Source organism: Podarcis cretensis (assembly GCF_951804945.1).
Source record: "Podarcis cretensis genome assembly, chromosome: 17".
NCBI lineage: Eukaryota > Metazoa > Chordata > Lepidosauria > Squamata > Lacertidae > Podarcis > Podarcis cretensis.
In genome coordinates this window covers 39,994,887-40,009,363 of record NC_137187.1, presented here as the reverse complement: position 1 = coordinate 40,009,363, position 14,477 = coordinate 39,994,887, and the positions used below count along the sequence as shown (strand labels likewise).

The window sequence follows — 14,477 nt, the reverse complement described above, 5'->3', positions numbered from 1 at the left end:
TTTTAAGTATAGGATTTGGAGTGTGCAATTTGTATCACAAGGAAAAGAGGTGCGTTGATGGAGTTCTAATTGAACCCTTTCCCTGCAAGATTTTTATGTGCAAAAAATGGTGTTTATTTATTTTACTGAAAGAGTATTCACTCAGATGAATCCCCAGCTGCGGTCATAAGTGGTTGTGGTGTAACTCACACAGATTTTCCATTTCAGTGAGAACTAGGCCTACCTCAGAGGGTTGTGGTGTCGGGACAAAATGAAATAGCTTTCTATAAGCTGCGCTGAGCTTCTCTGTGGAAGAGTTAGACAGAGAAATAGTGTGACTTAAGATCAGTGCACCTGTCAACTAGGATGCCACTGGTTCATAATATCCCTGGGGTGCCCTTGTTTTTGGTGGTTCTCTCCAGAATGATTGGAAACTCCCAATAAGGAGTTCATTCATTTCATGTGTGTCTTTGCTGGTAACCAGTCCTTATGCCAGCAGTCAGCCAGGTTGGCCACTGGCTCTCATCCCTGGTGGCTGTCCACCATTTAAGTAACCCAAAATGTAATGCCTATAGATCTGTCGTCCAGGTAGGACTATACAGTACCTGCCCTGACTGGTAGTGGACATTCCAGTACTATGCCAAGGGTCCCTCAAAGTCTGGTACTAGCCCTGATAGTAATTATGCATAGGAAACAAAATCCTGATAGACAACCAAAGTATATTTTACGTGAATGAGAGGTCATTGGTCACCAATGGCTTCAAGTTACAAGAAAGGAGATGCCGACTAAACACCAGCAGTTTGGCAGTGAAGCAGACTCCCTCAGGAGGTTGTGGACTCTTCTCCATTGGTGATTTTTAAGCAGAGGTTGGTTGGCCATCTGTTAGGGATGCTTTGGTTGAGATTCCTGCATTACAGGGGGTTGGACTAGATGACCCTCAGGGTCCCTTCCAGCTCTACAATACTATGTTTCTATGAAATAGGGTGTGTGTGTGTCTAAAACTGCATGATCTGTGTGTGTGTGTGTGTGAGAGAGAGAGAGAGAGAGAGAGAGAGAGAGAGAGAGAGAGTTTTCAAGCACCCCAGTGCACTGCACTACTTTGTAACGCTCAGTTTGAAAACTGAAATTATATTGTAGAATAATGAGTTATAAAGGCCACAAGGCATTTCTCTTTTATCCTTATATTTAAAATAATTAAAGTACTTGTTGCTAGAATCTCTTTATCACAGCATGTTTGCAGTAAGCCCCTTGACATTCTACTTGTTTTTCCCCACTAGCTGAATGGCTGGACCACCAATAATTTGCCATGTTGAAAGGTGGCAATGCTACTGTCAGCTGGGAGAAGGGAACTCATATTTGTGCCGTTCTTACCATTAGAATGAAGCAGGTGCCCCAGGCAACAGAACTTTGGGTATATATGCAGGGCAGCAATGTCAGGTGGACCTGCCATTCTCTTCTGTCAGAGGATGGAGCTGTGTGTGAGCGCCAGCCATGTAGCCTGTCCTTCACCCCCTCAGTTATATGCAGTGGAGGATGCCCTCCTGTTTCCACTTTTGAAGCAGGTTTCCACCGTTGGCTTCTGTGGGTTGAATGGGGATGTGCTGACTGGTCTTCAAGCAGCAAAATGTCTTGGGCAAACCTGGTCTGAATGGGTTTGTGAAAGATTGAAACTGCTTAGAAGGAGGAGGAGGAGGAGGAGGAGAATCAGCTCTAAGCAAGCATTGCCAGGATGGGATGTGGGGAGATGTGGAGGCCTTCCCTGCAGGAGGGATTGTTTGTTACAGCGTGGTCAGCTGTGGAGGAGTGAGCTGCAGGTTACACATGGCATATAGGATGGTGCGGGTACTTTTTGAATGCTCAGATTTCTTGAAGAAAAGGCAGCGAGCCAAAACCTTGAGCAGATGCAGAACCCAACATGAGTGCATCTCTTACACATCCCTCAGGAGGGAAGGGAACCACTCCAGGAATAATGTTATCTGAGGAGGCGGGTTGGAGTTCTCAGTGGACTGGTGAAAAGAAGCACCAGACTTTGGACCTACAAGGCTCTATCGGTCTGTCTGTCTGTTTCCTCCTTTCCTCTATAGGTCAATGGTCGGGAGTTGTCCCGTCTCTCACAGGAGCAAACCCTCGAAGCCCTGCGGTGCTCCAAAGAGCCTCTGGTCATCCAGGTGTTGCGGCGCAGCCCCCGCAGCCGGGGTGGTGCCAGTGAAGGAGCTGCCCCCCAGGGGGACCCCACAACATTGGTAGACAGCGGAACTCAGACAGACATCACCTTTGAACACCTACTGGGGCTAAGCAGGATGCACCCCCCAAGCCCCCCAGCTGTGACTTTGGAACCCTATGGGCTGCCTGATCTGTGAGTGCTCCCCCAAGCAAAACCTTCCCCATTGCATTCGCTCTCCATGCCCTTCCGTCAGTTATAGCCCCATGGTCCCCTCCTACTACTCTGTCCTATTAGAGTTGCCAGTTTTTAAACTAGTCTCTGTAGTTGTGTATTTTAAAGCAGCTCAATATGCAGAACTTAGCAGCACTGAGATAAACTCAGCTCTGTCCTCTCCTCCATGTTTTTCAACATCTATATGAAGCTGCTGGAAGAGATCATCAGGGGGTTTGGGCCAGGTGTTCACCAGTATGTGGATGACACTCAGCTCTACTTAACTTTTAAATTGGAACCAGTGAAAGCAGTGAATGTCCTGTGTGAATGTCTGGAAGCAGTTGAAGGATAGATGGCGGCTAACAGATTGAGGTTGAATCCTGACAAACAGAAGTACTGTTTTTTGGGGACGGGGTGGGCGGGTGTGGAGGACTCCCTGGTCCTGAATGGGGTAACTGTGCCCCTGAAGGACCAGGTGCGCAGCCTGGGAGTCATTTTTTTTTTTTTTTAAATAATTTTTATTGCATTTTTCACAAAAAAGAACAAAAAAGCAAATTTTCACAAACATTACAAAAAGAAAAATTTTCACAAACATTACAAAAGAAAAGAAAACATAGACAAAAAAAAAGAAGAGAAAAAAGGAGATTTTAACATATAAAAACAAAAAAAAATCCCTCACTTTCCAATTATAACCTTCAAAACCTTATTTTCCTTACTTCCACCCGCCTCCCGATCTTGTATTCTATTTAATAATTAGTTCAGCAAGCTCAATCTTTGTTCCTTTTGATTCTTGATCCCTCCCTTTGTGCTCTTATTTAACTCAGTCACTAGAACCCCTTCTTTCCTTTTCAATGTCCTCAACCTTCAAAGATTTTACAGTGTTTTTGTAGATAGACTTTAAACTTCTTCCAGTCCTCTTCCACCTGCTCTTCTCCTTGATCTCGAATTCTGCCGGTCATTTCAGCCAGTTCCATATAGTCTATTACTTGCATCTGCCATTCTTCCAGAGTGGGTAGATCTTGTGTCTTCCAATACTTTGCGATGAGTATTCTTGCTGCTGCTGTAGCGTACATAAAGAAAGTTCTATCCTTCTTTGGCACCAATTGGCCGACCATGCCCAGAAGAAAGGCCTCTGGTTTCTTCAAGAAGGTATACTTAAATACCTTTTTCAGTTCATTATAAATCATCTCCCAGAAAGCCTTGATCCTTGGGCACGTCCACCAAAGGTGAAAGAATGTCCCTTCAGTTTCTTTGCATTTCCAACATTTATTATCGGGCAAATGGTAGATTTTTGCAAGTTTGACTGGGGTCATGTACCACCTATATATCATTTTCATAATATTCTCTCTTAAGGCATTACATGCCGTGAATTTCATACCGGTGGTCCACAACTGTTCCCAGTCAACAAACATAATGTTATGACCAACGTCTTGTGCCCATTTTATCATAGCAGATTTTACCGTTTCATCCTCAGTATTCCACTTCAACAGCAAGTTATACATTCTCGACAATATCTTAGCATTGGGTTCTAACAATTCTGTTTCCAACTTTGATTTTTCCACCTGGAAACCAATTTTCCTGTCCAAATGATAGGCCTCTCTTATTTGAAAATAATGTAACCAGTCTCGCACCTTATCCTTAAGTTTCTCATAGCTTTGCAATTTTATTTTATCTCCCTCCTGCTCCAGAATTTCCCAATATTTTGGCCAGTTAGATTCCATATTAAGCTTTTTTAAGGCCTTTGCTTCCATAGGTGAGAGCCACCTAGGGGTTTTATTTTCCAATAAATCTTTGTATTTCATCCAGACATTAAACAATGCTTTCCTGACAATATGGTTTTTAAATGTCTTGTACACTTTAGCCTTACCGTACCACAAGTATGCATGCCACCCAAAAACGTTATCATATCCTTCCAGATCCAAAATATCCGTGTTTTCAAGAAGTAGCCAATCCTTCAACCAGCAAAAAGCTGCTGCTTCATAATATAACTTGAAGTCCGGCAGGGCAAACCCCCCTCTTTCCTTTGCGTCAGTAAGAATTTTGTATTTTATTCTGGGCTTTTTGCCCTGCCAGACAAATCTAGAAATTTCTTTTTGCCACTTCTCAAAACAGTCCATTTTGTCAATGATTTGTAGCGTCTGAAACAAAAACAACATTCTTGGCAATACATTCATTTTGATAACAGCAATTCTACCCAGTAAGGAAAGTTTCAAGTTTGTCCAAATTTCAAGATCTTTTTTCACTTCTGACCAACACTTCTCATAATTATCTTTAAATAAATTTACATTCTTCGAAGTCAAGTTCACCCCTAGATATTTCACTTTTTTCACCAATATTAAACCTGTTTCTTCCTGAAACCTTTCCTTCTCTACTGCTGTCAAATTTTTCTCTAAAACCATAGTTTTTGATTTATTCAATTTGAAACCTGCCACCCGACCAAATTCTTGTATTATTTCCAGTGCTCTTTTAGAACTAGGGATTGGCTCCTGTAGCGTCAGTACTAGGTCATCTGCATAGGCTTTAAGTTTATAGTGTTTAACTCCGACCTGTATACCCTGAATCTGTTGGTCCCTTCTAATCATATTCAGCAAGACCTCCAGGACTGAAATGAAAAGCAAAGGGGAAATTGGGCAGCCTTGTCGTGTCCCTTTCTCTATCTTAACTTCTTCCGTTACTGCATTATTCACTATTAATTTCGCCTTCTGTTCTGAGTAAATCGCGCCTATACCGTTTCCAAACCTTTCTCCAACCCCCATCCCTTGCAAATTTTTCCTCATAAAGCTCCACGAAATATTGTCAAAGGCTTTCTCCGCATCAATAAATATTAAAACAGCTTTTGTATTTATATTAACTTGTAGCTTTTCTAAAATGTCAATTAAATTTCTCGTGTTATTTGACAATTGTCTGCCTGGGAGAAAGCCAGCTTGGTCTTTATGAATCATTGTTGCTAAAACTTTTTTCAATCTTCTAGCTAAAATATCAGCATAAATTTTATAATCCACATTAAGTAGGGATATGGGGCGGTAGTTCTTTAGTTGTGTCTTTTCTATCTCATTTTTCGGTATAAGCGTGATGTAAGCTTCTTTCCACGACTCCGGCGCTCTTTTCCCTTCCATAATTTCATTGCCAACCTCCATTAGAGGTTGAATTAAGTAATCTTTCATGTCTTTGTAGTATTTGGAGGTTAGCCCATCCGGGCCTGGAGACTTGCCTAATTGCAGGTTCTTAATGGCACCTTCAACCTCCTGTTCAGAAATTTTGTCGTTCAGTATTAATTTATTCTCTTGAGAAATTTTTTGTAATCCATTTGTTTCCAAGAATTTCTCGATTTTGTTTTTTTTTTTTTATAATAATTTTTATTAATTTTCCACACATGTAATAAAGAACAATGTAAAACAGTATAACTTCATGCTCATCGGTTCATACCCTTCTTTCTTTGACTTCCCCATACCTCCCCATCCCTGCATCCTTGTTTAATAATTCTTTAGCAACCCTTAAGTCCATTGTCTTAGTTCCCTTTCGTAAAAAAATTCTTAAGTTTTTTTTTTTTGTTTACTGCTGCAATTCTTTACTTCTTACCCCCTGACATCCTAACATTCCTCAATTTTGCAATTATTTTTAAGATATATTTTGAAATTCTTCCAGTCTTCTTCCACTGTCTCTTTCCCCTGGTCCCGGATTCTGCCCGTCATCTCGGCCAGTCCCATAAAGTCAATCACCTTTGTTTGCCATTCTTCCAGAGTAGGTAGTTCTTGCGTCTTCCAATACTTTGCCAGTAGAATTCTTGCTGCTGTAGTGGCATACATAAAGAAAGTCCTATCCTTCCTTAACACCACTTGGCCCACCATGCCCAAGAGGAAAGCCTCTGGTTTCTTAGGAAAAGTCCACTTAAGGACCTTCTTAATTTCATTATAGATCATTTCCCAGAAAGCTTTAACCTTTGGGCAGGTCCACCAAAGGTGGTAGAAAGTGCCTTCAGTCTCATTACATTTCCAACACTTATTATTAGGCAAATGATAAATTTTTGCAAGCTTGACTGGGGTCATGTACCACCGGTAGATCATTTTCATAATATTTTCTTTTAAGGCATTACATGCAGTAAATTTAATACCGGTGGTCCATAACTGTTCCCAGTCAGCAAACATAATATCATGACCGATATCTTGTGCCCATTTAATCATGGCTGATTTCACCGTTTCATCCTGTGTATTCCATTTTAACAGCAAGTTATACATTTTTGATAAGTTCTTAGTATTGGGTTCCAACAATTCTGTTTCTAATTTTGACTTCTCTTTCTGAAATCCTATTTTCCTGTCCTGTTTAAACGTCTCATTTATCTGATGGTAATGCAACCAATCTCGAACCTTAGGCTTTAGTTTCTCATAACTCTGAAGTTTCACCCTTTCACCATCGTATTCTAAAATCTCATGATATTTTGGCCATTTAGAATCCATATTAAGCTTTTTTACTTCCCTAGCTTCCATTGGTGACACCCACCTAGGGGTTTTACTTTCCAACAAATCTTTGTATCTAATCCAAACGTTATACAATGCTTTCCTTACAATATGGTTTTTAAAGCTTTTATACACCTTTACCTTGTCATACCATAAGTATGCATGCCAACCAAAACTATTGTCATATCCTTCCAGATCCAAGATGTCAGTGTTCTCAAGAAGTAGCCAATGTTTCAACCAGCAGAAAGCTGCTGATTCATAATAAAGTCTTAAGTCCGGCAGGGCAAACCCCCCTCTATCCTTTGCGTCAGTTAAAATCTTAAATTTAATTCTGGGCTTTTTGCCCTGCCAGACAAATTTTGATATGTCTTTCTGCCACTTCTTGAAACATTCTATCTTGTCCACAATCTGCAACGTCTGGAATAAAAACAACATTCTAGGCAATACATTCATCTTAATAGTAGCGATTCGGCCTAACAAGGAAAGTTTCAACCTTGACCATATTTCCAGATCCTTTTTAACTTCTGACCAACATTTTTCATAATTATCCTTAAATAAATTCACATTCTTGGATGTTAAGTTTACCCCCAGGTATTTTACCCTTTTAGTTATTTCCAAGCCTGTTTCATTCTGAAAACTCTCTCTTTCTTCCATTGTTAAATTTTTTTCCAACACTTTCGTTTTTTGTCTATTCAATTTAAAACCTGCTACTCGACCAAATATTTCAATTAGTTCTAATACTCTTTTAGTACTAGTATCTGGCTGTTGCAAAGTCAATACTAGATCATCTGCGAATGCTCTTAATTTATAATGTCTAACTCCGACCTGAACTCCTTTAACCAACTGGTCCTTTCTGATCATGTTTAACAAAACCTCCAGGACTGATATAAAAAGCAAAGGGGATATTGGGCAACCCTGTCGTGTACCTTTTTCTATAGGTATTTCTTCTGTTACCACATTATTTACAATTAATTTGGCCTTTTGTTGAGAATATATTGCACCTATACCGTTTTCAAAACCTTGGCCTACCCCCATCCCTTGGAGATTCTTTTTCATAAAAGTCCAACAAATGTTGTCAAAGGCTTTCTCCGCGTCCACAAAAATCAAAACTGCTTTCCTGTTAATGTCAACATCCAGCAGCTCCAAAATATCTATAATGTTTCTCACATTGTCTGACATATGTCTACCTGGGAGAAAGCCTGTTTGGTCCTTATGAATCTCTTCTGCCACAAGAATTTCTCGATTTTGATCTCATTCTGTGGCCCTTGTGAATACAGTTGTTTAAAGTATCTCTGGAAGCAGTCTTGAATCTCCCGTGGGTTTTGTATATTTCGTCCATTTACTTCAAGATTGGTAACAGTATTTAATTTCTGTCTTTTCTTCAGCTGCCAAGCTAGCAGCTTTCCACACTTATTGGCCGATTCGAAGGTTTTTTGTCTCATTTGTTTAATTTTCCATTCTATATCCTGGTTAACCATTTTCAAATATTGTGCCTGATGTAATTTAATTTCTCGTAGAATGTCCTGTGACTTAGGTTTAGTCCTTAATCTCTTCTCGCCTTCTCTAATTTTCTCTAAAATCTTTTCTTTCTTCTCCTCTTGAAGTTTCCTCTTTATAGCATTTTGCTGGATCAAAAACCCCCTGATTACGGCTTTACTTGCATCCCAGATTACTCTTTTCTCCACGGTAGTCTTCAAATTTATCTCAAAGTAGTCTTTTAGTGTTTTTTGGGCCTTTTTCACAATTTCAGAGTCTCTAAACAAGGTGTCATTCATTCTCCATCTAAAGGAACCAGTGGGTGTTAGTTTCATATCCATCTTCACTGGGTTATGGTCGGAGCAGATTTTGGGGCAGATTTCCACCTTTCGAATCTTGGGTGCCATCCCTCTTGTAATCCAAATTTGGTCTATTCTAGTCCAGGTCAAATTGGCTTCAGAGAAGAAGGTCCCCTCTCTACCTAGGGGATTTTTAGTTCTCCAAATATCAATCAAGTCCATATTGTCTGTCAATTCAAAAAAGGTCTTTGGTAGTCTTCCATCTTTTGTGACTACTTGTCTTTCAGATTTATCCATATATGTCGAGACAACGCCATTCATATCTCCCATCAAAATGATATTTCGATCTATAAAGTCCATTAACGTCTCATGCAGTTTCTTATAAAACTCTGATTTCCCCTCATTAGGTGCATAGACTCCAATTATTACTAATTTCTCTCCTTGGAATTGTATTTCAATTGCCACAAATCGTCCATGTTCATCTTTAAGGAGAAACTTTGGTGATAATTTCTCTTTTGCGTAGATCACAACTCCTCTTTTTTTTACTTTGTCTGATGAAATAAAGTCTTGGCCTAACTTTTTACTTATCAATAATTTCCTTTGGAGTCTTGTTATATGTGTTTCTTGTAGGCAAATTAGGTCCAATTGTTCCTTTTTCAGAATATGAAAAATCCTCTTCCTTTTGCTGGGGGAGTTCAAACCTCGAACATTCCAAGTTAACATCTGCAGAGACATGTTGTTGTTATTCTGATGTTCCACCAGTTGCTCCTAGAAGTTGCTCTTGGTTTGTCGGCGGTATCTCTTTCCGTTGGTCCAGTCCCAAGAGAGTTCTTCCTAAGTCAGGTGGTCCCAGTCCTAATATTTCCGAGTCTTTTGTTCTGGCCTCTCTTTGTAATTCTTCTCCAAAATTTCTCAGAAAACTCTCTTTATCTTCCTCTGATCTTATCTTAATTTTCTTTCCTTTAAATGTAAACGAGAGGCCTTGTGGGAATTCCCACCTGAACAAAATTCCGTTTCTTTTTAGCAGGTCCACCAAATTTCCGTAATTGGTTCTAAGATCAAGCAGGTATTTCGGGATATCTTTAAAAATCTCAATTCTCACCCCTTGGATATCGAGTGCTTTCTGGTAGTGTAGACTCAGTATTTTATCTCTTTCCTCTTTTGTCCTTAGAGCAATCAAGCAGTCTCTCGGCCTATTTTTCCTCTTAACCCTTCCCAATCGAAAAGCACTCACTATCTTAAATTCTTCTTTCTCTGGATCCAGGTCCCAGCACTCCTCAAATTCCGATGTCAACAGTTCTATCAAGTCTCCTTCTTCTATTTCTGGGACCGATCTAATTCTCAAGTTGGTCTGTTTCTCTTTAAGTTCAATCAAAGAGAATTGTACCTTGTATTCATCCAATTTTTTATTTATTGGTGGTATCTTTTGTTCTACTGCCAATACCCTCTCTTTGGCTTCCTCCGCAGTCTTCTTTGTCTCCTTAGACTCCTGCACCAGTCTGTCAATCGCCTGGGTGTTAGAATTCACGTTCGTCCCCAAATCGTTTACTTTTTGCCCCAGGTCCTTAATAGTTGAAGTATTTTGATCAATCTTAGCTGTCAAATTTTGCAGAGCCGATAAAATCTTGTCTAATGTTGCAGAATCCGATCCTGTTCCTTTTGATTCTTCCCTTTCTGTAGCTTGTGGGACAGAGAGTCCTGCTGATGATGTTCTTCTATGCTGGAGTTGCTGCTGTGCCTGCAGCTGCTGCTGTTGTTTAATTTTTGCTCTTGTTGATACTTTATCTGGAGGCTGTAACTTGTCTGGTTGTTTCTCTTCCATTGCTTGCCTCTGGAAATCAAGGTCACTCACACAATTCCCAAGCTTCCTTCTTAACTATAAACAATAGCAGCTGCAGTGGAAAATCCCCAGCTATAACACAAAGTTCCTCTAGGGGAGCAGAATACCAGGTTGTTTCTTCAATGATTGTTAAACAGTAACTTCATCAGCTCCCCAGTTATCTTTCCAATTTGTTGCAAGAGTAAAAGAGTAAAAAAGTTATAAATTTGGAGGCTCCCTTGATTGTTACCAGTCCTTCTAAACATTCAGTAGCAAAAGTTACAATGTCCATAAACAGTACTTTCACAGTAGCCTTGCATTTATTTAAGACAGACCGGCAGATCAGTGTTAAAAGTAAAGTGGTGGATTTTCTGTCCCCCCTTCCCTACTTGGGGGGGGGGGTTCTTTTGCTCTGACAGTGAAATTTAGCTCTTTATATAAAACAAGTCAGTGGTTCAAAGTTCCCTTGTCCCTTGCTTTTATTCTATTTACAGGATCGGCAAAGCGGACTTCCTGTTTGCACTTTGCCGATTTCAGGTCCGAATTTTAAATTCAAGTTCAAAGTCCCGATCAAAGTTTCTAGTTTCAAGTTCAAATTTCAAGTTCAAGTTTCTAGTTTCAAGTTCAAATTCAAATTCAAAATCAAAGTCCAATACTTGGTCTTAACTTTGATCTTTCCAAGTTCCCAATTCTTACTCACAGATAGCTGTTTTAATCCGATGTTTCACAGGAAAAAGGCCAGCGCTCTCCGGTAACTGCTATGCAGCTTCACTCCGCAGAAGTAGCGATCGGCTCCAGCACAGCGCTACACCCCCGCTCCGCTCCGGAGCTCTTTTCAGGGCTCCTTTGACAGTTCGGGGGGGCGCAAAGCGTGCCCGCTGAGCCCCACGGCCCCAGGCTTCACCCGCCTGTGGGTTTTTTGAGGGTCCTCCGCTTCGCTGTAGCGGTGGACCCGATTTCTGCGGAGCTTCCCCCTCCGTTTCAGAGGGTATCCGCCATTACCGATGGCGCCGCCTCCGGAAGTCAAATGCCCCAGCCTGGGAGTCATTTTGGACTCACAGCTGTCCATGGAGGTGCAGGTCCATTCTGTGTCCAGGGCAGCTGCTTACCAGCTCCATCTGGTACGCAGGCTGAGACCCTACCTGCCCGCAGACTATCTTGACAGAGTGGTACATGCCCTGGTTCTTCCCCACTTGGACTACAGCAATGCTTTCTACATGGGGCTACCTTTGAAGGTGACTCAGAAACTACAACTAATCAGAATGAAGCAGCAAGACTGGTGACTGGAAGTGGCCACTGGGACCATATAACACTAGTCCTAAAGGATCTTCACTGGCTCCCAGTATGTTACTGAGCACAATTCAAAGTGTTGGTGCTGACCTTTAAAGCCCTAAATGGCCTTGGCCCTGTATACCTGAAGGAGCATCTCCACCCCCATAGTTCAGCCTGGACACTGAAGTCCTCCTCCGATGGTCTTCCGCTGGTTCCCTCACTGCAAGAAGTGAAGTTACAGCAAACCAGTCATAAGGCCTTCTTGATAGTGGTGCCCTCCCTGTGGAACGCCCTCCCTTCACATGTCAAGGAGATACATAACTTTTAGAAGACATCTGAAGGTAGTCCTGTACTGGGAAGTTTTATATATTTTGTAAGCAGCCTAGAGTGCCTGGGAAAACCCAGCCAGATGGGTGGGGTATTAACAACAACAACAACAACACCTGAACGCCTATAAATGTCTTCACAAGAGCAGGCCAGTCCATTTTCCTTATCAGCTGGCAACCCTGTTCACTCTCAAATGATGTGTCTGTTTTCCCAGCATCAGGGCTGTGGAGCCGTCACAGCTGCTCTTGGCTTCTTGAGTTCACTTTCCTATATTATGCAGCCTGGCTAAAAAGCACATGCATGTACAAATGAAATTCTCTCACCCCTGAGTTAACCACGGCCACCAAACCTCATGTTTCAAGGTCCCAGGATCAAGTTTTCACATTAGTTTGCATGTGCTGAATGTTCATGTGCAGACATTGCTCTGGGAGTTTTTTAAGGGTAACAGTGCTCCTGAGTGGCAAATGGATGCTTCACCTAACTGCTTTATGCCTTTCCTTGTTCACAGCCCCTCAGTTGGGCATGAATATTATGACCCTGTGGAATTCATGGAAGGAGGTGCCCCAGAGACTGAGCGGGCAGAGGAGCTGGAATATGAGGTGAGAATGTGATGAAGCTGAAAAAGGCAGTCTCTGGGTTTATATCAACAGATCGGGAAGCAGGGCCTGGCCCCTGCCAATTAGGCAGAGCGAGGCAAACCATGTCAAGTGGACCATTCTGGGTACCATTAAATAACAGCACATTGCTCAGTTATTTAATGTGGTGCTGTGTTTCTACAAGACATTCAGTCTCAGGCTGGCTGCACAGAGCTGCAAGGTTGGGCATTGGCAAGGTTGCCAAGGCTGGCAAAGAGCCTGCCACCCTAGAGACTGCCATTCTCAACTTTGCATAGAACTTTGCATACATAGAAGAGGTTTTAGCTAGCAAATCTCACTTCCTCCAGGCTAACCCCAAAGTTGCCTTGCGCAAGGGACCCCCAAATCCCAGAGCAGGTATTTTCCACAACATATTGCCTTCCAGTGAGGAGACTGGTGGCACTGTGGAAAACACTGGGGTGGCCTGTGCTTTGCTTGTTTGATTCTCATTGCTTCATATCTCCAGTGAGCCCTGTTTCATCCCTCTTAGGTCAGGTCCACATGAGCATTTGCTTCCATTTAATAACCACTTTCTGCGAGTTCAGTCCTATGTTGTCAAGAGGCAGCTTGGAGTGTGGAAAGAGCTGAAGTATGGTCTCCTGAGTGCCACCAGGATTGTAACCAAAAGGGGACCAGTGACAAACAACAGGGGGCCTCAGCATACTCAGGAGAATCTGAAAATTTGTTAAAAGTACAAAGAAGTTTTAAAAATCAATTCTAAGGGGGCAATTCCACAGCCCAAAGAGGACTGTGCATGCTCAGTAAGCACAATAATAACTGGAAAAGAAAAACAGAATCAGGGGAGGAAATGGAATGCCCTGCTTGGGGGAAATGGCTGATTGGAACCCTGAACAAGAGCACTCCTGCTCTGGAGGAAGAAGACACTGCAACAGTTTGTCACCAGCCCCCTTGTTCTCCTTATCCTTAATGGTTTTGCTCATATAGGGGCTGCACCCACACTCTTCCTGGAATAAGCTTGATCTATGATGGGCATCGTTCACACATTCATTCTTGACATTAATGATGAGCATGCAGGTGTGAACTGATCCTAAGGGGGTTACAGATGGTTCCACTTTGAGCGTGGCTCAACTACCAAGCAGTATATAAATTTAAATAATGGTATCAATGACCCCTGTAGAAGATCTGGCATTATTTACCTTTGACTGCAAACCTAGGAAAGGATGGGAAAGTTAAGTAGGGCCAATTCAGAGAGACTAAAGGGACAGTTTAGCTATGATTTTCTACCTGGGCTGACTGAATGAAGCATTAAAATGTACTTGAGAAGGTCTGTGAAAACGAACCTTCTTCTCCTGCCTTGGCTCAGGGCTTGTAACCGTGTGTGACTTTGCCTGGTGCTTTCTCTATCCCACAGGAGGTGGAGCTGTACAAATCCAGTCACCGGGACAAGCTGGGCCTGATGGTTTGTTACCGAACTGATGATGAGGACGATGTAGGCATCTACGTTGGAGAGGTGGGGGAGGGGGCAACTCTTGGTGGGGTGCGATGTGTGGCCTGGGGAGGCAGAGGCAGGCAAATGGTGGGAGGAAGCTGCTGTCAAGCTTTATGAAGCCATGGAGAATAAGGAGCTCCAGGTTTCATTGCCGCTGCAGCAGCAGGAGCAAAAAATAAGCCTGTATGAGAGAGAGAGGGAGGGAGGGAGATTTATTTGGGACTGGGTTAAACCAAGGATGGGGAACCTTGCTCACCTCCTGTCTATTGGCCGTGCTGGCTGGGTGCTGCTCAGGGTCCCCGTGCATCAGCTTTACATTTTACCGTATTTTTCACTCTATAAGACGCACCAGACCATAAGACGCACCTAGTTTTTGGAGGAGGAAAACAGAG

At 42.2% G+C, this 14,477-nt stretch overlaps 1 protein-coding gene across 2 annotated transcripts in view; it reads left to right on the top strand.

Moving 5' to 3' along the window:
* Window positions 1–14,477, top strand: part of PDZD4 (PDZ domain containing 4) — a 32,902-nt gene that overhangs the window by 10,508 nt on the left and 7,917 nt on the right. The window contains exons 2-4 of one of the 2 annotated variants that reach the window (XM_079958705.1): window positions 2,064–2,335; window positions 12,509–12,599; window positions 14,008–14,085. In XM_079958705.1, coding sequence (XP_079814831.1) covers window positions 2,064–2,335; window positions 12,509–12,599; window positions 14,008–14,085 — 441 coding nt within the window. Of the gene's footprint in view, window positions 1–2,063; window positions 2,336–12,508; window positions 12,600–14,007; window positions 14,107–14,477 lie in introns of both variants that reach the window. The other variant, XM_079958704.1, reaches the window with a different exon arrangement.